Source organism: Nothobranchius furzeri, chromosome 16 (genome assembly GCF_043380555.1).
Source record: "Nothobranchius furzeri strain GRZ-AD chromosome 16, NfurGRZ-RIMD1, whole genome shotgun sequence".
Taxonomy (NCBI): Eukaryota; Metazoa; Chordata; class Actinopteri; order Cyprinodontiformes; family Nothobranchiidae; genus Nothobranchius; species Nothobranchius furzeri.
Window position 1 is genome coordinate 40,721,824 of NC_091756.1, and position 25,281 is coordinate 40,747,104.

The following is a 25,281-nucleotide window of genomic DNA, read 5'->3' on the forward strand; positions in this document are numbered from 1 at the left end:
CTTGATTGTTGACTTTGACACAGATACACCTCCCTCCTGGAAAGTGTTTTTGGTCTGGCCAACTGTTGTGAAGGGTGTTTTCTTCACCACCAGGGAGAGGATTCTTCGGTCATCCACCACAGTTGTTTTCCGTGGTCTTCCGGGTCTTTTGGTGTTGCTGAGCTCACCAGTGCGTTTATTCTTTTCCAAAAGTTCCAAACTGTTGTTTTGGCCACGCCTAATGTTTTTGCTGTCTCTCTGATAGGTTTCTTTTGTTTTTTCAGCCTAATGATGGCTTGCTTCACTGATAGTGACAGCTCTTTGGATCTCAACTTGACAGTTGACAGCAACAGATTCCAAATGTAAATGGCACACTTGAAATGAACTCTGGACCTTTTATCTGCTCATTGTAATTGGGATAATGAGGGAATAACACACACCTGGCCATGGAACAGCTGAGAAGCCAATTGTCCCATTACTTTTGGTCCGTTAACAAGTGGGAGGCATATATGCAAACTGTTGTAATTCCTACACCGTTCACCTGATTTGGATGTACATACCCTCAAATACAAGCTGACAGTCTGCAGTTAAAGCACATCTCGTTTGTTTCATTTGATATCCATTGTGGTGGTGTATAGAGCCAAACATGTTAGCATTGTGTCAATGTCCCAATATTTATGGACCTGACTGTACATACGTAACGAGCCTTTTACTTTTTAAATTGTGTGTGTATATATTGTGAATTTAAATTTGTAATTGAGTTGCTACCCACTAGCCACCAAAGCTGCAACTACTAAGCAACTAACCAACCATGGATAACTGTTTGGATAAAAAAACATTTTTAGATATCAGCCTGATTAGTTGAGTTACATTTAAACTAGAAATGTTTCTGCAAAGTAGCTGCTGGCTCCTGATCTGCTGTCCTTTTGAAAATAGTGCAGTGTATCCAGAGAAATTTCCAGGCTACAAGGCACCTTTCGTGTATCCTTGCACAGCTAGCTAAACGGCTAACAAACAGAGAACAGACGCGTCAGTAGAACATGAACATTGGAACATGCTTGGCGGTTTCTGATGATGTATCTCCTAGGCAACCAGGGTGGGACCAAGACATCAAGGCAAGGTTCCTTGACATTGAGAAACACCCTGCCCTGGAGGTTGTGCTCCCAGGGATTTTTGACCCTAATGGGCCTCCATCGGTAAGGTCTTACTCCAAAACAAAAATACAGTTTGCTTGCAATGCAGAAAAACTACAAGAACTGTCTCAATACTTCGAGTAGAGATGGGGTGGGTGGGGGGTGGGGTCACAATGTGTGGGGACTGTTGATGGTTCACTTATTCCTATTTTAGCACCCCAGGAGTACCACACTGAGATTTTCAACCGAAAGGGATGTATCCTAATATTTCAAAGGCAGTTGTTGACAGAAGAGGTTTGTTTTGGAATGTATACACAGGGCAACCTGGAAGCTTATATGATGCCAGAGTTTTATTTGTCAGGACTGGGAGGAGAGAGGGTGTTTTCACAGCATTACAGGAGCATCGAAAGACAAGATGTTGACTACATCATCGGAGACGTTGCTTATCCTCTGACAAGCTTACTCGTGAAGCCCTTTCCAGACAATGATGACCTCACAAACCAACATATGTTCAACTTAAAAATAAGCAAAGCAAGAGTGGTGGTTGAAAATGCTTTCGGCAGACATAAAGGAAGATGGCGATGTCTTCATAAATGCAACAACTGCAGCCATGAGAGAGTTTAGTCCATGTTGATCACATGCTGTGTGCTCTCTGTGAGAATTATAGAGGAGATAGAAGTGAAAATGACCAACATCTGCAGCCAGATACGCCTGTACAACCACCATGCTGCAGTGCATGCAGCTTTGGTGCGTAACCTTGTGCCCTCCAACTGATGACATTATGCCTTTTCATTATCACATTTTGGAAATTTGACATAAAAGAACATGCAAGAATGTAGTCAAAGTTAAAATGGTCTTATTCAAACTGTCATACTTTGTTCAAAGTGATATTTTTATTTTTGCAAAATAAATATCCCATTTCCTCCCTCTTAAGTTGTGTGTAAAGTCATTAGAAAATCAGCAGCAAGCTTCTAAGGTCAAGGAGCAGTCACTGAGGGTGTTATCTGTGACTGATGGTTTAGAAACAGGACGAGACTTTCAAAAATGAACAAAATGTGAGGGTTAATCTGGGTTGTTGTTTATTCCTGACGTTCCATATCACTCCTCGCCAGTAGATGGCGGTAATGCACCACTGCATTGTTTTGCCGACTGCCAACAAAAAACAAGAAGAGAGGACACTTAGGCAAGTTAGCTCGTTGATGTTTTGGTTTGTGAGGTGAACATTTGAATCTCTGCTTTAGAAGTCTCTATCAACGCTGACAGAGTTTGTCAGTAAGCGACTAGCTGCTAAAGAAATATTCACAAAATCAGAATAAGCCGCTAGTAAGTTCAACGAAGGGATCGTCAGCGCAGACAACCGGATAAGAGCTGGAAACCACAGATGAACTGAGTAAAAGCTCCTTGAATGAGAACTGTCACGTAATCAAGAAGCGAAATAAGGCCAGTTGCCTTTATTTAAACCCTTTTGGATTCACAGATGAACTCCTACGGAATCGGAACCACCTCCAGTTTGGACCACAAGGAACCAGAACCTCTACTGATGAAAGAGGAACAGCAGGAAGTTTGCATCAGTCAACATGAAGGGCCGTTCATTCTGAAGCAGGAAAATGTTCCTTTCATGGTGACTGCTCCTCCTGTAGAAACGGACTGCTGTAAACCAGAACCTCTGAAAGGTAACTAGACTAAACAGTTCACATTCACACAGGTGATAATCCATATTCATGTGAAACATGTGTTTCTCTCAGATTAGTAACTTGACTCATTAAATGAGGACTCACACAGGTAGGTCTCTCTCTTCTTCTTTCAAATAGTATCTGGGACAAGGGGGGTGTGCTGACTCTCCTGCTCTGCACCCTTGTTCACCCGTAACTGCTCCTCCTCTTTCCCCTCCAATCTCACAGTCAAGTTCACCGATGACACTACAGTGCTCTGACTCATCACCATTGATAATGAGACAGATTAAAAAAACAAGGTCCAACATCTGGCGTCATGGTGTACCAACAATAACAATTCATTTCAGTTTATTTATATAGCGACAAATCACGACAAGAGTCGTCTCAAGGCACTTCACACAGTAAACATTCCAATACAGGTCAGTTCATTAAGCCAATCAGTAAAACGTTTCCTATATAAGGAACCCAGCAGGTTGCATTGAGTCCCTGACTGGTGTCAGTGTCTTTACAGCAACCCTCATACTAAGCAAGCATGCAGCGACAGTGGAGGGGAAAACTCCACTTTAACAGGAAGAGACCTCCAGAGGATTGTGCAAATTTGCAAACTGCTGTTGTTTTTTGTCAGAATTGTAAGAATGACAGTATCGCCACACTGCTGTTTGTTTGGGTTTGAGAGGGGAGGGCTTGGTGAGGGAGCACGCTTGGGTCTGTCTTGGTTAGGTTTAAGTATTGATTCTAATATGGAGCTACAGGATAGGCTATAATGGAAAAAGGAAACTTTTTATTGAAGTTTTTATTGGTCCAATTTTAGCACCAGATGTCTATTGATCGATAAACATTGTTGTTGAATTATTGTCCAGCCTTACTCACCAAGCAAATACTTTTCAGATCGTCACAATTAATTTTAGACATAAATCATTCAACCGTTACCGCTAGCTTGTTTAAACAGCGTCCGTCTCCTGACCCTGATTGGTTCTTTTCTCGTCTAGTCCAGCCCGTTTCATTTGCTGGTTTGTTCTTTTGTCTGTTCCTTTGTTCTAGTTTTTGATTCGTTTTTGTTGCTGTCAATTTTTTTTCGTCTTTTATTGGTCGATGAAAATGTTGATCAATATTTGTCATAATTTAGTTTTTATAGAAGTAATCATTTTTAATTTTAGTTTCATTTTCATCTGCAGAAATTCATTAGTCCCATAGAAAAAACAAAATATTTTGCCAATAAAATTAACACTGAAGCACATTTCTTTTCAATGAGTGATGATTTTTGGCAGCTAAACTGAGGAAATGACATGAATACAGAAAGTTAGAAATACAGTGGGATGTGAAAGTCTGGACAGCATCGTTAATCTTTAGCTTTGTTGCCGTCTACTTTCACAAGATGCAGCCAAAACTTTTGCGAATTCGGGAGATGTTTTGGAAACAAAGTTTGTGAGTGAGAGAGCAGCTTGGTACACCTGCTCTAGTCCTGTCTTGATTTTAGTATTAAAGTAGCTTTCTGGAGTTTTCCCCTTTCAGAAACTATGTATGATTTATCAGAAATCTGTAAAAGTGATTATCTTATCTTGTACTGTGATATAATCTAAGCAGTGCGTCTTTTATTTTATTTATTTGCTAAGCACGCCCCCTGCCCCGCAGAGCTCCATGCAATAGGAAACTGAGCGCCGACCAGAACTAATCAAAAGCGGTAGGTTACCGCTTACGCGATTCAAATTTAAGGACGTGCCTCGGCTGATGATGAGTTGATGTACTTTTCATGGACAAGTAATTGTTTAAAATATAAATACATGAAAACACAAAATAACATGAGAATACTTGTAAAATAGAGTGTATTAGCTCTGTTTGTCAGCTACAGAAGCATATTCATAAATAAGAAACGTGAAGTCGCCATCTTAAGAAAACTAGGGATGCACCGATCAGGTTTTTTGCTGCCGATCACCGATACCGATATCAAAGAATGCTGATCACCGATACCGATCACCGATACCGATCACGTGGATTGGCCAGAAATTTTCTACAACATTATAATGAGTGCTACAAACTACATAATCTGGGAATAAAGGAAATGTAACCTAATCTAAAATGGTCTGTATTAGGGTTGTCACGGTGTGAAAATTTAACCTCACGGTTATTGTGACCAAAATTACCACGGTTTTCGGTATTATCGCGGTATTTTTTTTAAACGTGCTACATTTTCACACAATTAAATAAACCCTGTATGTCAGGAAATATCATCCTCAGTTTGTGTCTAAATTTTGTCTAAAATGTGTTATTTTGTAATTATGTTGTTTATTTGTTTACATTTTTCCCCTTTAGTCTTTAAAATACCAATATTTGCCCATAACTTCGTATTTTATGTCTGTATGATGTCATCATTTAAAAATATTAGATCAGATGATACTCAGTACTCAAGTAGCCTTCTAATCAGATACTTTTTTTTACCCTTACTTGAGCAATCCGTATATCAGGAAAATATTGTCCTCGGTTTATGTCCTTCCAGTGAGCTTTGCAGATGTGGGAAAATGTCATCAGGCAGTAATCATTGTTGAATTCATAATTATTCTCAGAGAGAGACCAACTCTTATCTGCCCCTGGGAGCCCCGTAATGCATAGCGTCATTTCAACATGGCGGTGTCTGTGACAAAGTTTATATGCAGGTAGCGGCGCTGCGGCTGCTTTATATAGCGACTCATTGCATTCTCCCTCAACCCAAATCCTCGGATCACGCATTTGAGCTAAAACGCTAATGTTAACTTGCCTTGCGTTGACTGTAGAGTTGTGGGTGATGGTCACGCAGATGTGTCATGAGATTTGAAGCGTTGCTGCCTTTCACAGACACTTTTTCTGCTCGTGCTGCAAACAGGATAGCCGCCCGTCTTCTATAAACTCCCTCGGCATTCTTCAAATATCTAAAATATGCCCGTACTTCCGACTTTGTCTTCTTTGAGGGATAATAAATGTCCTCCTGAGCGCTGCCGTCTCCTCCTTTGACCATTATTTCAGCTTTAGCTTCAAGAAAGTTTTGTTGTAAACAAAGCGTGTATGTGCCGCCGGCAACTTCTGCAGATGATACGGTGGCTGGTAAGGGTCACCGCGCCTACACCGCAGCCACGGTAAACCCACCAAGATAATATAGTTTTTTAAAAACAAGACGGTTATTATTGTCAACTTTTTTTTTTTTTTTACCGGGGTTTAGCGCTACACTGGTTACCGTGACAACCCTACCTGATCGGTTTGCTTTGATCTATTTTGAAAATTCCGATCAAAACCGATAGAGGCGCTATCGGCTGATTACGATCAAATGCCGATCCATCGGTGCATCCCTAAAGAAAACTGATCGACTGACTATTTGTGTGATGTGCCTGTCAGCCACTAGATGGTGCCATCGGATAAAAGGAATACTCAGGAATGATACTTTAATTTTATCGCAGAAGGACCCACTGGATCCCAGTCCCAATGCAGGTCTCTGGCACACGACTAGCAGAACCAGCTTAATGCTTAAAGTAGGTCTGCTTCATAGCGATGCCAGAGGACGCCACTGGTCCAGTGGCTGGTCCCTTTATTAGTTGGAGCCAGCTGTTCACACACTGGTGTTAAAGAAAGGAGCTGACCCTCTCGAGCGGCAGCGAGGTTGTCTGAACCGTGTTTATTAAAGGCTAAATGATCGCTCTCTAGTTTTTGACGTTAATAAAATAACAAATTGAGTTTTTTCATCAAACTACTCTGGTTGATCTTAGATTAACAAGCATGTTCTTACTACAGAAATCAAGCACATTATTGAAATTCAAGCATTTTTAATGATTTCAAGCACCTGTACAAACTCTAAATTATTCTATTGGAGTGTGGGACCAAGAAGTTTTCTAACATTATATTAATACAATCCCAATAACACATCCAGCATTGCATTTACTGCAGTAAAAATGTCTTCAGGTCAGTTTCTGATAGTTTGTCAGTTGCTGCTTATGTTTGAAAAATGTCATTGTCCAGTTCAAGGAAGGGGACGATCATCAACACAGATTACTGGATATGAGCTGGAAACCACAGATCAATTTACACATGTAGCACCCCCTTACCCAGTCTAGTAACTGCACTAGAATCTAAAACAGGTGGGGTGTCTTCTTGGGTTCGTTGATTTCTGGTAGAAACCTAGCCGTTCACCTAAGGTAAAGTAATCTTTTCCTTCTGCTCTCAAACCCTTACATTAGCATTATCACTTAACCCAGAATAAGCCCAGACAACTTTCTAAATGAAAAAAAAAATCTTTAATAAAGAACTCACTTAGAATGAAGGAACTGTTCAGTTAACATGAAAGCAATCAAATTACCAAAATTGTAAATGTCTTTGAATCAAATAACCAAATCAGTTAGTTTTTTCAGTGAACATATCTAATATGGGTCATTAACCGACCTCCATACATTTCTCAAAAAAATATAAATAAAAAACAATACCAAGTTCAATCTAAATCCACCCGTGGGCCCACACTCACTCACACCCACACACACACACACACACACCAAGTTCGGTACCGTAGCGTTTTTTTTCCGTTGCAGGCCTGTGCGGTGATTTTGTGTCATGCGAAACCTTTCCTTCAGATGCCCTGACAGATTCGCAGAGCAGGCATCCTGAACACAGACACGAAACCCGATGTCCTCAGCGATCCGACGGGTGTCTGTATCCTCCGTCCGAAACCCGATGTCCTCAGCGATCCGACGGGTGTCTGTATCCTCCGTCCGAAACCCGAATCCAGATGTCCTCAGCGAACTTCCCCACACCACTCCTCCGACTCTCCTTGCGTCTCCTGCTCCAACCAGCTCCCTGTCTCTGCCCCTTCTTATCCCAGGTAGAAGCTTTATGGCTCGTTAAAGCCACCAGCACCGTTGAAATCATTTAACGGCTCCTCAACTGCAACGTCCCCACTCCTCCAAGCCGGCCAGGTTTTTTTTTTAACCGTTCTTCAGTCTTTAGGTCCGATGTAGTTTCTGTTACTGAACTCAAAAGTAGTTCACAGCTACGGCTCTGAAGTTTCGGTGGTCTCTCCGGGCTTCTTCCACTGCTGTCTTCCGCTCTCCTCTCACCCGCTTCTCCGTCCCAACGTCTCAACCCCCCGCCGTCTCTCTCTCTCCTTCCCGCTCTCTCCCTCTTCTCGAACTTTCCCCAAAGCTCCCCCTAGTGTTCATAACTTGCTATTGCTCCTACACAGCTTTCATTTTTTTTAAATTATGTCCAACATCCTTAGACTAAACAATCAACAAAACAATAATACACACATAAATGGAAACAAACATTTCTCATCTGAGGCCTGTTCTCAACTGAAAAATACTCAATGTAAACTGCATAACTTAAGTGGCAACGTTACAGTTAACATTATACATGCACCTCACTGTTCATGTGGATACAAAGTAATGTCAAACCTGGTTTACTCCATTGAAGGGTTTTAGGTAAACTGTGTAACCCAGGGGGCTACACCCTCCCCCTTCTAAAACATTTGATGTCCCCATCAAATAATGAGGTTATATGACCCAAATAAGAGTAGTAGGCCCAGCTAAGTCTAACCCAACACAGTTACGACATAATGCCATAGGGTGGCACCATAGAGTAGGACAAGACAACTTTCTTGAGTCCTGGTAAGTTACACTGCCAACTAGAACTCCACAACTGAAAGCTTTTACAGGCTGGTCTGATGGCTGTCCCAGTTCATCGTAACTCAGCCTAATGACCGGTTTTATCACTTGCCTAGAACGCTCTGCAGGGACCTCATCGGCTCTGCAAACTACATCCCCACTGCTTCCTTCTTCCCCTTCTAAATCTAGATCTGGACAGGGTAGGGGATCCCTTAGAGGTAAACCTGGACTTACTTCAGCATTGTCCAAGTCCTTGGGGAGTGAGGAAACCCGAGTTCTCTCATGGACTAAAGACTTTTCTCTAGTCCTCAACCCTGATGGCCCCAGAATGTCTCTTAGATTCACTTGTCTTGAAGCTGGCATGGGTACCACCTCAAACTCTGAATCAGATGACACAACAATATCTGCATAACAAGAAGGTTTGACAGGCTCCAACTGCTGTCGTCTACTCCTGGTGACAGGTCTCTGCACCTGTTCGAGCTCAACATCCCCAGCTGTAAACCTGACAAGATGGCCAATGGGCAACAAATGATTTCGATGTACTGTTTTTTCTCCTCCAGGCCCCCTTTCAGGTTTTACCCGGTAAACAGGCAAGTTAGGCATCTTGTCCATTACAACGTATGGCACTGTCCTCCACCTCTCTCTCAACTTGTGTCTACCAGTGACCCCAAAGTTCCTTAGAAGCACCCAATCTCCAGCTTCTAAGACTTGCTCTGTCACATGTTTGTCATGTGCCTTTTTGTTTCTTTGATGATTCTTGTCAGCTGCGTCTTTAGCTAGACGATAAGCTTGTTCCAGATTCCTCCTTAGCTTTGAGACATACTGGGGGTAACTTACTGCTTTCCCGCTTTCCTCTGATACTCCAAAACAAATGTCCACCGGCAGGCGGGCCTCCCTCCCGAACATCAGGAGGTAAGGTGAGTATCCAGTCGCATCGTTTTGGGTGCAATTATAGGCATGCACCAACTGACTGATGTTTTGACTCCATTGCTGTTTCTGTTTTGGGTCAAGAGTCCCCAGCATGGACAACAATGTTCGGTTAAATCTTTCATTCAGGCTGAGGATCTCCCTGAGGATGATAAGGGGATGTTCTCGACTTTCGGATCCCCAACATCCTCAGAAGATCATGGATGAGCTTGCTTTCAAAATCACGTCCTTGATCGGAATGTATCCGTGCGGGAAGACCATAATGAATGAAGAAACGCTCACATAGAATCTTGGCAACGGTGGTTGCCTGTTGGTCTTTGGCAGGAAATGCCTGGGCATACCTTGTAAAATGATCAGTCACTACAAGGATATTTGCATACCCTTGAGAATCAGGTTCTAAAGACAAAAAGTCAATACACACTAAATCTAATGGCCCGCTGCTGGTAATCTGATGTAACGGAGCTGCTCGCTGGGGCAGTGCTTTACGTGTGATACATCGGCCACAAGTTTTCACATACTGTTCGACCTCTGACCCCATCTTAGGCCAGTAAAATCGATTGCGAATCAGCTCAACAGTCTTTTCCACTCCAAGGTGGCCTGATTCATCATGGAGAGATTTAAGCACCATGGGAACATGTTCTCTTGGCAGAACAAACTGAAACACTTCTGTCCCCGCTGGTTTTTCAACCTGTCTATAGAGCAATCCCTCCCTCATGACTAGCTTATTTGCCTCTCTATGCAGGAGAAGTGACCCCCTGTCAGCACACTTCTCAGGTGAAAATACAGTTTCACCACTCAATGCCTTCTTAACAGGTGCAATCATGGGATCTTGGTCTTGAGCTTTGCGGAGATCTGATCTGCTCAGTTGAATCAAGCAGCCCAGATCTAGACGGGTTGGAAAAGCATAGCATTCTGGTATGCCAGTGGGGGAAACCCCCAGAGCTTCTGCATAGCTAAGGGACTCAGTAGACTCATCTCTGGCTACTTGCTTACAGAGGGCTTTAACACTGTCAGGGGGAAGACTCCTAAACTCAGTTTCATCATCAGAAATAGGGTGGCGTGACAATGCATCAGCATCAATGTTGCTAGAGCCTGGTCGATACTGCAAGGTAAAGTTATAAGTGGAAAGGGCTGCCAGCCAGCGGTGACCTGTGGCATTCAGTTTAGCGGTAGTAAGGATGTATGTTAAAGGGTTGTTGTCTGTTCTCACAACAAATTCGGCTCCATACAGATAGTCGTGGAATTTATCCACGACGGCCCACTTGAGTGCCAGGAACTCTAACTGGTGTACTGGATAGTTCTTCTCAGACGCACTGAGCTTTCTACTGCCAAAAGCGACTGGTCTTAATCCCTCAGGATGCTCCTGGTTGAGTACCGCCCCCAAGCCATGCAAACTTGCATCAACATGTAACACGTAGGGTTTTGAAGGGTCGGCAAAAGCCAAAACAGGGGCATTGGTGAGGCATTTAAGGATCTGACGGAAAGTCTCAGTGCAACTCTGGTCCCACCTATCTCCAAACGTTTCAGTTACTTTGTAGTAGGGTTTTGATGAAGTCTTTCCTGCCTTACATTTCTTTTGGGTTGGCGGATATCCTTTACACAGCTCTGTAAGTGGTCTAACAATGATTGAATAGTTTTTTATGAAGCGTCGATAATACCCACAAAATCCTAAAAAGGACTGCAGTGATCGGAGATCAGTGGGTTGTTTCCAGTTAGCGACTGCCTTCACTTTGCTTGGATCGGTAGCAATGCCTTCTTCAGAAATCACATGTCCAACATATTTCACCTGGGGTCTGCAAAACTGGCATTTATCAAGTGACAGTTTTAGTCCTGTTTCTCCTAATCGGTCAATGACTTTGAGAAGTCGCTTTTCATGCTCCTCTAAGGTGCTCCCAAAAACAATCAGGTCATCCAAATATACAATCACTTCTAGCATATTCATATCCCCAACTGCCCTTTCCATGAGGCGTTGGAATGTTGAAGGAGCACCAGTGATCCCCTGAGGCATCCTCTCAAACTGAAAAAACCCCAATGGACATATGAATGCGGTTTTCTCTTTATCCTCCTCTGCCATTGGGATCTGGTAATATCCACTTCTTAAATCTAAAACCGAGAACCACTTGCTTCCAGACAAACATTCCAGAGCATCATCAATGCGGGGAACTGTATACTGATCTGGAATAGTTCTGCGGTTGAGTGTCCGGTAGTCAATGCACATTCGTAGCTGTCCACTTTTCTTTCGTGCCAAGACAATGGGTGACGCATAAGGACTTCTGGATTCTTTGATTATCCCTGCAGCAAGGAGTCCCTGAAGATGACGACGAAGGTCCTCAACATCTGCTGGTGCTATGCGCCTTGACCGCTCTCTGAACGGGGTGTCGTTGGTGAGTCGAATGTGGTGTTCCACTCCATAGGCTAACCCCACGTCCCACTCCACTGTTGAAAACACATGGGATCGCTCCAACAGTTTTTCTTTCAGTCTCTGCTTCCACTCAAAAGGGATTGGAGAGTCTCCAAAATCAAATAGGGATGGATCAAGTTTTTTGTGACTGTGTGTCTTTATATTTGGGATCTCAGTCACTGTGTCAGCTACATGAAGATGTGCTACTACTGTGCCGATGGGAATGGCAGTGTCTTTTAGTGACTCATTTCGCAATAAAACCAGAAATCTCTCTCTGTCCAACATATTGGAGAATAACACTGTTGGCTGCACAAACAAACTTGGTGGAAGAGCATATGAGGCCGCACGCTCGGAGATGAGAATGCTGTCTCCTAGTCTCTTTTGTTCTAAGACTTTGCAAACCGCTATATGCTCACCGCCAGCGGGAATAATCAGGGGCCCAGGCCCTGTCCATTTAACATCAGCCACTGCACTGCTGCTGTGAACTGAGTTTTTAGGCTTGGGATCTACATTAAGTTCCTGATCTGTCACACCCACTCGTGCAGCATAGACATTGTCGGAGGTGGCTGCCTTTCGGTTCAAAGGGAGGGACCAGACTTTGTTAACATTAGTACCAATGAGGATTGGCATTGTGTCTGAGCAACGAGGATCAGGGCATACTAAGGCAAGAACCGGAACAGATTTCACCTTATTTTGTGTCTCCTCTGAGAACTCTACAGGTGCTGGCCAGTAAATTAGAATATCATCAAAAGGTTGAAAATATTTCAGTAATTCCATTCAAAACGTGAAACTTGTACATTATATTCATGCAATGCACACAGACCAATGTATTTCCAATGTTCATTACATTTAAATTTGATATTCATAAGTGACAACTAATGAAAACTCCAAATTTGGTATCTCAAAAAATTAGAATATTCTGAAAAGGCTGAATATAGAAGACACCTGCTGCCACTCTAATCAGCTGATTTACTCAAAACACCTGCAAAGGCCTTTAAAAGGTCCCTCAGTCTTGTTTTGAAGGCACCACAATCATGGGGAAGACTTCTGACTTAACAGCTGTCCAAAAGACAATCATTGACACCTTGCACAAGGAGGGCAAGACACAAAAGGTGATTGCTAAAGAAGCTGGCTGTTCGCAGAGCTCTGTGTCCAAGCACATTAACAGACAGGCGAAGGGACGGAAAAAATGTGGTAGAAAAAAGTGTACAAGCTCTAGGGATAACCGCACCCTGCAGAGAATTGTGACGACAAACCCATTCAAAAATGTGGGGGAGATCCACAAAGAGTGGACTGCAGCTGGAGTCAGCGCTTCAAGAACCACCACGAGGAGACTCATGAAAGACATGGGATTCAGGTGTCGCATTCCGTGTGTCAAGCCACTCTTGAACAAGAAACAGCGCAAGAAGCGTCTCGCCTGGGCCAAGGACAAAAAGGACTGGACTGATGCTGAGTGGTCCAAAGTTATGTTTTCTGATGAAAGCAAGTTCTGCATTTCCTTTGGAAATCAAGGACCCAGAGTCTGGAGGAAGAGCGGAGAAGCACAGAATCCACGTTGCATGAGGTCCAGTGTAAAGTTTCCACCGTCAGTGATGGTGTGGGGTGCCATGTCATCTGCCGGTGTTGGCCCACTCTGTTTCCTGAGGTCCAGGGTCAATGCAGCCGTCTACCAGGAAGTTTTAGAGCACTTCATGCTTCCTGCTGCTGACCAACTTTATGGGGATGCAGACTTCACCTTTCAACAGGACTTGGCACCTGCACACAGTGCCAAAACCACCAGCACCTGGTTCAAGGACCATGGTATCCCTGTCCTTGATTGGCCAGCAAACTCGCCTGACCTTAACCCCATAGAAAATCTATGGGGTATTGTGAAGCGGAGGATGCAATACGCTAGACCCAACAATGCAGAGGAGCTGAAGACGACTATCAGAGCAACCTGGGCTCTCATAACACCTGAGCAGTGCCACAGACTGATCGAGTCCATGCCACGCCGCATTACTGCAGTTATTGAGGCAAAAGGAGCCCCGACTAAGTATTGAGTGCTATACATGCACATTCTTTTCATGTTCATTCTTTTCAGTTGGCCAACATTAGAGAAACAAACATTTTTTCATTGGCCTTTAGAATATTCTAATTTTCTGAGATACCAGATTTGATGTTTTCATTGGTTGTCACCTACAGGTGCTGGCCAGTAAATTAGAATATCATCAAAAGGTTGAAAATATTTCAGTAATTCCATTCAAAACGTGAAACTTGTACATTATATTCATGCAATGCACACAGACCAATGTATTTCCAATGTTCATTACATTTAAATTTGATATTCATAAGTGACAACTAATGAAAACTCCAAATTTGGTATCTCAAAAAATTAGAATATTCTGAAAAGGCTGAATATAGAAGACACCTGCTGCCACTCTAATCAGCTGATTTACTCAAAACACCTGCAAAGGCCTTTAAAAGGTCCCTCAGTCTTGTTTTGAAGGCACCACAATCATGGGGAAGACTTCTGACTTAACAGCTGTCCAAAAGACAATCATTGACACCTTGCACAAGGAGGGCAAGACACAAAAGGTGATTGCTAAAGAAGCTGGCTGTTCGCAGAGCTCTGTGTCCAAGCACATTAACAGACAGGCGAAGGGACGGAAAAAATGTGGTAGAAAAAAGTGTACAAGCTCTAGGGATAACCGCACCCTGCAGAGAATTGTGACGACAAACCCATTCAAAAATGTGGGGGAGATCCACAAAGAGTGGACTGCAGCTGGAGTCAGCGCTTCAAGAACCACCACGAGGAGACTCATGAAAGACATGGGATTCAGGTGTCGCATTCCGTGTGTCAAGCCACTCTTGAACATGAAACAGCGCAAGAAGCGTCTCGCCTGGGCCAAGGACAAAAAGGACTGGACTGATGCTGAGTGGTCCAAAGTTATGTTTTCTGATGAAAGCAAGTTCTGCATTTCCTTTGGAAATCAAGGACCCAGAGTCTGGAGGAAGAGCGGAGAAGCACAGAATCCACGTTGCATGAGGTCCAGTGTAAAGTTTCCACCGTCAGTGATGGTGTGGGGTGCCATGTCATCTGCCGGTGTTGGCCCACTCTGTTTCCTGAGGTCCAGGGTCAATGCAGCCGTCTACCAGGAAGTTTTAGAGCACTTCATGCTTCCTGCTGCTGACCAACTTTATGGGGATGCAGACTTCACCTTTCAACAGGACTTGGCACCTGCACACAGTGCCAAAACCACCAGCACCTGGTTCAAGGACCATGGTATCCCTGTCCTTGATTGGCCAGCAAACTCGCCTGACCTTAACCCCATAGAAAATCTATGGGGTATTGTGAAGCGGAGGATGCAATACGCTAGACCCAACAATGCAGAGGAGCTGAAGACGACTATCAGAGCAACCTGGGCTCTCATAACACCTGAGCAGTGCCACAGACTGATCGAGTCCATGCCACGCCGCATTACTGCAGTTATTGAGGCAAAAGGAGCCCCGACTAAGTATTGAGTGCTATACATGCACATTCTTTTCATGTTCATTCTTTTCAGTTGGCCAACATTAGAGAAACAAACATTTTTTCATTGGCCTTTAGAATATTCTAATTTTCTGAGATACCAGATTTGATGTTTTCATTGGTTGTCACCTATAAATATCAAAATTAAACGTAATAAACATCGGAAATACATTGGTCTGTGTGCATTGCATGAATATAATGTACAAGTTTCACGTTTTGAATGGAATTACTGAAATATTTTCAACCTTTTGATGATATTCTAATTTACTGGCCAGCACCTGTATAAATATCAAAATTAAACGTAATAAACATCGGGAATACATTGGTCTGTGTGCATTGCATGAATATAATGTACAAGTTTCACGTTTTGAATGGAATTACTGAAATATTTTCAACCTTTTGATGATATTCTAATTTACTGGCCAGCACCTGTAAGTCTACTTCAATATAACCTTTATATGGGTAACTGCTTTCAGACTCACTTAGACCCCAGATAGCTAATCCTGACACTGGATTTAAAGGAACATGTGATAAATGTTCTGTGTACCAGCTGTCAAAAACAATCGTCACCTGAGAGCCACTGTCTAGAAGAGCCGTGCAGGGTTTTCCCTCTACTTTGACATGAGCAGTCGAGGGCGGTCCTACCAAACCTTTAGGCAGATTATCGGCATGTAGCTTCACAGCACTCCTTTTCACATTGGCGTTAACATTTTTTCCATCTGTGCATCCTGGGCCTGCTCTACCCCTCCTCTGGGCCTGAATCAACTTCTGAATAACTTTCGGATAATTTTCGGGTGAGGTACATTTAGTGGAAATGTGCCCAACCTCCCCACAACGGTAGCAAAAAATGTCTTTGGGGTCTCGGGGCATGGATGCCCTCGGCGCCCCAGGAGTTGGAGAGGTATCTTTGAGAGGTAAAAGCTCTTGGGGTGCTGCAGTAGACTTGACTGACATTGCTGAGACTTGTTTTCTAAGTTTTACAACCTCTCTTTTAAAAGCTTGTAGGCTCCCGTCCTCTTCAGAGTTAACTGTCTCTGCTTGAATTGCAGGTGGAGGTGCAGAAGAAGCACGCTGGGACTGGGCTAAAGCTTGGAGCTCAATCACTTGTGATCTCAGCCGTTCAACCTCCACCCCAAGATCTGTTGCCTCAATCTCTGTAGCTGCAGCAGTACGTTTGACGTGCACAGATTTAGGGGGATTCAGCCTACGTCTGGAGGCCTCATGCTCCTCCTCCACTCGTATCTCATTCAAGAGCTGCAGGAATGTTGGCGGGGCAATTTTTCTCTCTCTTAGTCTCAAGCTTAAAATCATCATGTCAGATCTGATGGCACCTTTAATGAGTTGGTCAATGCGTGCCTTGTCTTTGGAGGCAAGTGGTAAACCCCCTTTTTGAACTACTTTATTTAATATTCTTTCCATTCTTCTCAGAAACTCTGATAGCTTCTCAGTTGGATGCTGGCACATCATTCTGAAAGCGAAGTATAGCTCTTCTCCCGTCTCTGTTGTGCCAAACGTGTTTTCAATAACATCTAGGTATTCTGTGGGAGTTGTGTCTGGATTATTAAATCTCACCGCCTGAAGAATCTCCATGGCAGGACCTTTTACACTCTCCATTATTCTCATTTTCTTTTCTTTGTCGGGTTTGTCTGACTCTTCAATCATTAGTCTTGCTTGCTCTAGCCAGTTATCCAAAGGTTCCTCTCCCAGCGGTGTGGGAAGCACCCCCGAAAATGTTCGGAGTCGTCTGTAACTGCTACTGTCACTAGTTGGTTTAGAGGTGAGCTGTAAGATGTCACCTACTGCTCTAATTATGGCCTCTGGACTGGATGATTGGAAAAACGAATTTTGGCTCGTGTCTGGGTCTGGTGTTTGTGAAGGAGCTTCTCCGTGCTGAAGGCTCTCTTTTTCAACTTCAACTGGACTAATGATTCGCCAAGGGGAATCACTGCCTTCAGGCATAACATCAGCAGGAATGGCTTCAGTCTTTGCGGCTTCCCTGCACTCACAAAGAACTGTTAAACTTTGAGACACAGGATCATATGTTCTTCCTCTGACTCTAACACGTCCAAGAGCTTTAATGGTCTGCACGGTGCCCCATATTACACTAACTTCTGTGTCTTCAGGGACACCCTTAAGCAAAACAGCATGTGAGGGGTTAATACCCTCTCCTTTACACCAGTTAAGTAACTGACTCATATTGTCATTTCACAAGAATAACAAACAATAAACCACAAAAGTGTCTTCTGTAATGTTCAGGAACAAAACTAATTAAACTTCAGTAACTTCTGTAACAGTCACCCAAAGTGGCACTAGGTACTGATCGTCTGGGCATAAGGCTATTTTATGCAAATATATATATATATATAATAATAATTTTATCCCAGCGGTGCCTCCATTTTTTATGTAGCACCCCCTTACCCAGTCTAGTAACTGCACTAGAATCTAAAACAGGTGGGGTGTCTTCTTGGGTTCGTTGATTTCTGGTAGAAACCTAGCCGTTCACCTAAAGTAATCTTTTCCTTCTGCTCTCAAACCCTTACATTAGCATTATCACTTAACCCAGAATAAGCCCAGACAACTTTCTAAATGAAAAAAAAAAAAAATCTTTAATAAAGAACTCACTTAGAATGAACTGTTCAGTTAACATGAAAGCAATCAAATTACCAAAATTGTAAATGTCTTTGAATCAAATAACCAAATCAGTTAGTTTTTTCAGTGAACATATCTAATATGGGTCATTAACCGACCTCCATACATTTCTCAAAAAAATATAAATAAAAAACAATACCAAGTTCAATCTAAATCCACCCGTGGGCCCACACTCACTCACACCCACACACACACACACACACACACACACACACACACCAAGTTCGGTACCGTAGCGTTTTTTTTCCGTTGCAGGCCTGTGCGGTGATTTTGTGTCATGCGAAACCTTTCCTTCAGATGCCCTGACAGATTCGCAGAGCAGGCATCCTGAACACAGACACGAAACCCGATGTCCTCAGCGATCCGACGGGTGTCTGTATCCTCCGTCCGAAACCCGATGTCCTCAGCGATCCGACGGGTGTCTGTATCCTCCGTCCGAAACCCGAATCCAGACGTCCTCAGCGAACTTCCCCACACCACTCCTCCGACTCTCCTTGCGTCTCCTGCTCCAACCAGCTCCCTGTCTCTGCCCCTTCTTATCCCAGGTAGAAGCTTTATGGCTCGTTAAAGCCGCCAGCACCGTTGAAATCATTTAACGGCTCCTCAACTGCAACGTCCCCACTCCTCCAAGCCGGCCAGGTTTTTTTTAACCGTTCTTCAGTCTTTAGGTCCGATGTAGTTTCTGTTACTGAACTCAAAAGTAGTTCACAGCTACGGCTCTGAAGTTTCGGTGGTCTCTCCGGGCTTCTTCCACTGCTGTCTTCCGCTCTCCTCTCACCCGCTTCTCCGTCCCAACCAAGAGCATCTGGCTGCAGACATCAGCTGGCGTCCTTGCCGTGACAGGAAATGACGCATCCGGAAAAACAAGTGTCATTACCTTCACCGGAAGTCATTACCTTTGCCGGAAGTAGTTTTTTTTCGGGTCATTACCTTTGCCGGAAGTAGTTTTTTTTTCTTGAATACGCTTTATTGACAAAGCACAAAAGTAGTTTGGATTTGTCAAAACCATACCGTGTCGTTTTTCTCTTCGATTTGTACACATTTAAGAGAAAAATTACACAGTGGGTCATTACCTTAACCAGAAGTCATTACTTTCACTGGAAGTAGTTTTTTAAAAAACAAAACTTACCGGATAAAGCTTTTTATTTCGGATTTTTTTTTTCTCTTCAGATCTGGACCGGCAAACTTAAGTAACGTTACCTGCGTTGCATGAAAATTGAATATTAAATCCCTTTGTTCTTCAGACAGGGAATTTTTTATGACAGTAGCACATACATACATATACATATATATATATACACACACACACACATATATATATATATACACAGTCACAATAAAAGGCTGTAAAGTGAATTAAAAAACATATGGATAAAATGAGAACACGTTAAACTAAGACTTTTCAAAATGTGCAAACAAAATAGTACTGGCTAAATATTCAGTTTTATTGTTAAGCCCAAGATGAACTTTTGACCTACACCAATTGCTAAAGTACAGAACTCCCAGAAGCAGTGAAAAACATTTCAGCAACACTCCTCTCTCACCAGCAACAAAAATTAGTTATTAAATATCCATAACACTGTCCTATTGTGTATCACAGCAGCTCATTGCAACAGAATTTAACTACTACAGCTGATAACTATTTAGCTAGTTGGTATTTATTTTGAGTGAAAGACAATAAAACCAAAGAAACACTTGATTTCACAACCATTTTATTTTGGGTAAAAATGAATTTGCTGAAGCATGGCTTTCTCAGCTGCATATCGATTCATCCCCTCCCATTTTTCCAACACTTTTATTGTTACCTGAAAAACATGCAGGATTACTTCAACGTCGTCGTCTTCCTCCGCTTGTCCGGGTCCAGGTCGTGGGGGCAGCATCCCAACTAGGGAGCTCTAGACCGTCCTCTCCCCGGCCACCTCCACCAGCTCCTCCGGCAGGACCCCAAGGCGTTCCCGGACCAGATTGGAGATGTAACCTCTCCAACGTGTCCTGGGTCGACCCGGGGGCCTCCTGCCGGCAGGACATGCCCAAAACACCTCCCTGGGGAGGCGTCCAGGAGGCATCCTGACCAGATGCCCAAACCACCTCAACTGGCTCCTTTCGATCCAGAGGAGCAGCGGTTCTACTCCGAGTCCCTCCCGAATGTCCGAGCTCCTCACCCTATCTCTAAGGCTGAGCCCGGCCACCCTACGGAGGAAACTCATTTCGGCCGCTTGTATCCGCAATCTCGTTCTTTCGGTCATTACCCAAAGCTCATGACCATAGGTGAGGATTGGGACGTAGATCGACCGGTAAATCGAGAGCCTGGCTTTCTGGCTCAGCTCCCTCTTCACCACGACAGATCGGTTCAGCGTCCGCATCACTGCAGACGCTGAACCAATCCGCCTGTCGATCTCCCGATCCTTCCTACCCTCACTCGTGAACAAGACCCCGAGATACTTAAACTCCTCCACTTGAGGTAGGACCTCTCCCCCGACCCGGAGTTGGCAAGCCACCCTTTTCCGGTCGAGAACCATGGATTTGGAGGTGCTGACCCTCATCCCAGCTGCTTCACACTCGGCCGCGAACCTATCCAGCAAGAGCTGAAGGTCAGAGCTGGGTGAAGCTAGGAGGACCACATCATCCGCAAAAAGCAGAGACGAGATTCTCCTGCCACCAAACTCTGTTAAGGATTACTTCATACACTGTCAAATGTCGAAAAGTAACTTTTATACCAACAACTGCTGAAGACTGCGTTGTACCTCTGGAACAAGGACATCAAACACCAAGTCCAGAAACTGGAACTCTCTCTTCTTTATTAGTTTATCTATTCCTGAGCATGAACCAATCCGCTGTCAGCTCGTCAACGTATAAAACACATTAACATAATAATGAACAAAACGTTCCTCTCAGCATTAGACAACGGACCCAGGTGGCCCACTGACCATGCATCCACATAAATAAATGTGATGCAGCTTATTGTAAGTCAGTATACATTTACCTGTGCATCAGCAAAGTGGAACATCAGTGGCTTTAGTCTTTGCTTTAATTTAAGCGAGACACCTGGATTGTGCCAGATACATGAGGCCAGACTTCACTCTACCGCTGCAGAGATCCTTATACAGAGTCTGAGTAGAGACAAGAGTTAAAAATAAGCAACATTACCACAGAAAACAAGGGATTACATTATCCTATGTCCAATTTTAGAGTCTTAATTTATTATAATTAAACATTACCTTGATTTCCCCATCTGAAATCACTGCCTGGGTTCCATTTTTCAAAGCCTCGATTGTCCTGTAATTTAGATAAAAATACATCTTATTAGCAAATGAAGAATACAAGCACATGTAAGGAGTTTTGTCAGTGTCACTTGAAGAAGTCCGATATTCATTTTAGATCTATATTTAAGGCCTGCAACTCCTGAATGATTTGCAGCTAAATGTGCTTAAATCCGGTAATATTAATATAAACCAAACCCGATGAAAGCAGTCAGTCGACAAAAATATCTATTTTTTATAAGGATAGGATTATTCTGAAACAGAATCAGAAGGAGGGCGGCATTAATTAGAGAAGCGGCTACTATTTCAAAGTTATTGTACCTGTTGCAGGACACCTGATTTGTGCAACCACAGTAGAATGACCCAGCACACCACACACAATAACTGAAAAATATTTAGAGAGATTGAAAGCTAAGCTTGTCCAGAAAATACATTTTATTTCTGGGTGCACAGGACCAGTTCCAGTGTGGGCCAGATGCTGAAAAATAAATTGATAAATCTGTCTTTTTTGAAGTTTCACAAACCAGAGGAAGGTTTCACAAATCACAAACTATGTTTTATGCATTCCTACAAGCCCAGAATAATCTAAAATAGGTTTGAAGAGTGTATGTATTGTAGGTTTTGAGCTAGAGCAGAATAAAAATGGTCAGAGTAGAGAAAAATTGGGTGTATTAGCCCTTTAGCCATTTCCCGAATCGGAAGCTAACTTTAGCCTCGTATGAAAACTAGTGATTGAAACCACTTACAAATCTCTGAAAATCTACGCTTTTTAATTAAAAAAGGGTATTAATAACGTTTCAGTCAAGTCAGTATTAGAAATCGTGGTCTTTATATCATATCTAAATTATATATAAAGTTAATATTATTACTTTAACTGTTTTAACAAACAGGGAGACCAGAAAAATCAAATAGCTAAGTTAAAGCTAAGCTACAATTGCTGATAGCTTTATTTATGTATCTTTTGTGTTAGCTAGCTTGTGATCTCCCTGCATTCGTTTTAAGACTGCGTGTTAATATTGATACAATTAGCTATGAAACACGGTGCCTTTGCAGTAATTCTCTGGTAAAGCTTTAAAAGCTACAGTGCCTACATTTAAGAACTAAGAACGATTGCAACAATTAGTTAATTTCATCCTTATCCTTCTTTCTTTATCTATCATCCTTACCCTTACCTTTCCTCAACTGAAACCCGCCGAGTATGGTTGAAACAAAAACAACGTAGCGGCCGCCAAAAAAAGACCAACTTCCTGCCGAGGTCTTTCGCTCGTCGATTTTCCGGTAAAAGTAATGACACGCCATCTTGTTCTCGACACACCAGCTGATGTCTGCAGCCAGGTCCTACTCGTCCCAACGTCTCAACCCCCCGCCGTCTCTCTCTCTCCTTCCCGCTCTCTCCCTCTTCTCGAACTTTCCCCAAAGCTCCCCCTAGTGTTCATAACTTGCTATTGCTCCTACACAGCTTTCATTTTTTTTAAATTCAGTCCAACATCCTTACACTAAACAATCAACAAAACAATAATACACACATAAATGGAAACAAACATTTCTCATCTGAGGCCTGTTCTCAACTGAAAAATACTCAATGTAAACTGCATAACTTAAGTGGCAACGTTACAGTTAACATTATACATGCACCTCACTGTTCATGTGGATACAAAGTAATGTCAAACCTGGTTTACTCCATTGAAGGGTTTTAGGTAAACTGTGTAACCCAGGGGGCTACACACAGAATAAGTATTAACACCTGCAGGGCTCATTTAGTTTTACTGATAAAAGATTCACAGGAAAGTCTTGTTGGACTCTGTTTGCATTTTAAATGTTTCATTTCTGCAGCTTTTTGACCCAACTGAGGTGAAATCAGTCGACAAACTTTGTTCCTACTTTAGTGTTTCTGCTTTACATAAATAAACAATTCAGGGCTTTAAGCTGTTTTCAAAATCACATTTTTCATTTTCACATACTCCCACAAATCAATTTAAAAGAGACAAACTGAGTTTGTGTAAAACTTTAAATATTTCATAAACATTTTCAGTTATTGTTCTACAATCAGAGACTTGTTTAGAATAGTTTGTTATTCTGATATGTGTTTGTGTAAAGGTAAAGCTGTAATTAATTTCAAAGACGGATGGCCCTCAGTCCTATTTTAGTAAGAGACTGATGCATGTAAACATCTGAATGTTTGTTTGTGTAAAAGTACCTGTATGGTCCCTCCTCGCAGTCAATGAGAATTGAAATCATTGAGTCTTATTGAAACTGTCCAGCTCTACAGCTGGTCAAGCAGACAACATATCTGCCTGCTTTCATTTCTGAATTAGAACTATGTGTGCTTATTTGTCAATTTAAGGGTTTATGATTTTTCCAAAACAACTTGAAGTGATGATTATCTTTCTTATTCTCACATGAACCAGCATTATGTTTGGTCTATTTTTCTGTCTAGAAGTCCCACTGCATCATATCCAGAAAGATGGGAAGGTCGTGACTGGCCAGCAGCTCTGTAAGCAGGGGGACCAGAAGGAACCAGAACCTCTACTAATGAAAGAGGAACAGCAGGAACTCTGCATCAATCAGCATGAAGGGCCATTCATTCTGAAACAGGAGCATGTTCCCTCCATGGTGTCTGCCCCTTCTGAAGAAACAGACTGGTGTAAACCAGAACCAGACAGACGCCAACACTTGTGTCAGAGTTCTGCTGATGGTGACAACCAAGATCTTGATGGATGCTGGAGTGAAAACTCAGAATCAAACAACAATGATGACAAATTAATAGAAAATAAAAGACAAATGATATATCATAGAGACAGTGTAGATGGTCCCAAACTAGAAGAACCCAAGAAAGCTCAAACAGGTGAGAAGCAGTTCACATGTGAATCTTGTGGTAAATGTTTCTCTCACAATAGTACCTTGGCTCGTCACATGAGATCTCACAGAGGTGAAAAGCCATATTCATGTCAAACTTGTGGTAAATGTTTCTCTTCGAGAGGCATCTTAATTAAACACATGAGATCTCACACAGGTGAAAAGCTATTCACATGTGAAACTTGTGGTAAATGTTTTTCACAGAGTAGTACCTTGACTATTCATATGAGAAGTCACACAGGTGAGAAGCCATATTCATGTAAAACTTGTGGTAAAGGTTTCGCTCAGTGTAGTCACTTAACTCTTCACATGAGAACTCACACAGGTGAGAAACCATATCCATGTAATAATTGTGGTAAACGTTTCTCTCTGAGAGGTAATTTAACTAAACATATGACAACGCACACAGGTGAGAAACCATATTCATGTGAAACTTGTGGTAGAGGTTTCTCTCAGCGTGGTAACTTGACTCTTCACTTAAGAAGTCACACAGGTGAGAAGCCATATTCATGTCAAACTTGCGGTCATTGTTGTTCTAAAAGTAGTGACTTGACTAAACACATGAGAACTCACACAGGTAACAAGCCTTATTCATGTGAAACTTGTGGTTATTGTTGTTCTCAAAGTAGTGACTTGAATAGACACGTGTGTACTCGTACAGTTAAGAAGCCATATTCATGTGAAGCCTGTGGTAAATGTTTCACTGATAAAAGGGACTTGACTAAACACATGAGAACTAAAATGTTTCTCTCAGAGTGGTCGCTTGACTGATGACATTAGAACTCACAATTATGAGAACCAATATTCATGTGAGAGTAATTATTGTCAGCTTTTATTTACAGAGCCCTTTCCTATATCAAATGAATGTCCGTAGTGCTGTTTTCAACAAATTGTAACCACAATTTAATCTAATGGGAAAAATCAATAAAAATTAAATAATGAAAATTTCTTTTTTGATTTTAAAAGCCCCCAAGAGTTTGTTCTTGACTGACCTCAAGTTGCAATTGGTTCCACAGCCTCAACCTAAGAAGCAAAAAGGCCCCATCACCCCTTTTTTGGTGTTGTTTTGTCTTTGGGACAACTAATAAATACAGATCAGAAGAACATAGAGGGGCAGTGCCATACAGAGACTGAGACGGCAGCCTAAGAACCTTATTAAAATGACCAAAACTGGAAGCCAATAAATGAAGTTGGATCGCATGATCAGCTGTTTTACTGTCTAACGCAGAAGATGGGTGTAGGGAACCATTTTCATGTTCAGCCTGCATGAAACATTTGGA

General features: G+C 42.6%; 1 protein-coding gene across 3 annotated transcripts; it reads left to right on the forward strand.

Moving 5' to 3' along the window:
• The first annotated feature begins 2,315 nt into the window (after positions 1-2,315).
• Positions 2,316-24,918, forward strand: LOC139063531 (zinc finger protein OZF-like). Of its 3 annotated transcripts, none has more exons than XM_070545672.1 (3): positions 2,316-2,502; positions 2,590-2,785; positions 23,583-24,918. In XM_070545672.1, exons 2-3 carry the CDS (start codon positions 2,590-2,592, stop codon positions 24,770-24,772), a joined length of 1,386 nt encoding a protein of 461 aa, XP_070401773.1. In that variant the 5' UTR covers positions 2,316-2,502; the 3' UTR covers positions 24,773-24,918. The 3 variants fall into 3 exon arrangements, with proteins under 3 accessions (XP_070401773.1, XP_070401772.1, XP_070401774.1); XM_070545673.1 differs by lacking the exon at positions 2,316-2,502 and adding an exon at positions 2,858-2,894 and having other exon boundaries at positions 2,607-2,785; XM_070545671.1 differs by having other exon boundaries at positions 2,385-2,785.
• Positions 24,919-25,281: the final 363 nt, after the last annotated feature.

What these genes read in the sequence shown, in the direction of transcription:
- LOC139063531 (XM_070545672.1), top strand. Translation starts at nt 2,590, where the DNA reads ATGAACTCCTACGGAATCGGAACCACCTCCAGTTTGGACCACAAGGAA. An exon ending in TAAACCAGAACCTCTGAAAG is followed by an intron (nt 2,786 to 23,582) that starts GTAACTAGACTA and finishes TTTTCTGTCTAG; the next exon opens with AAGTCCCACTGCATCATATC.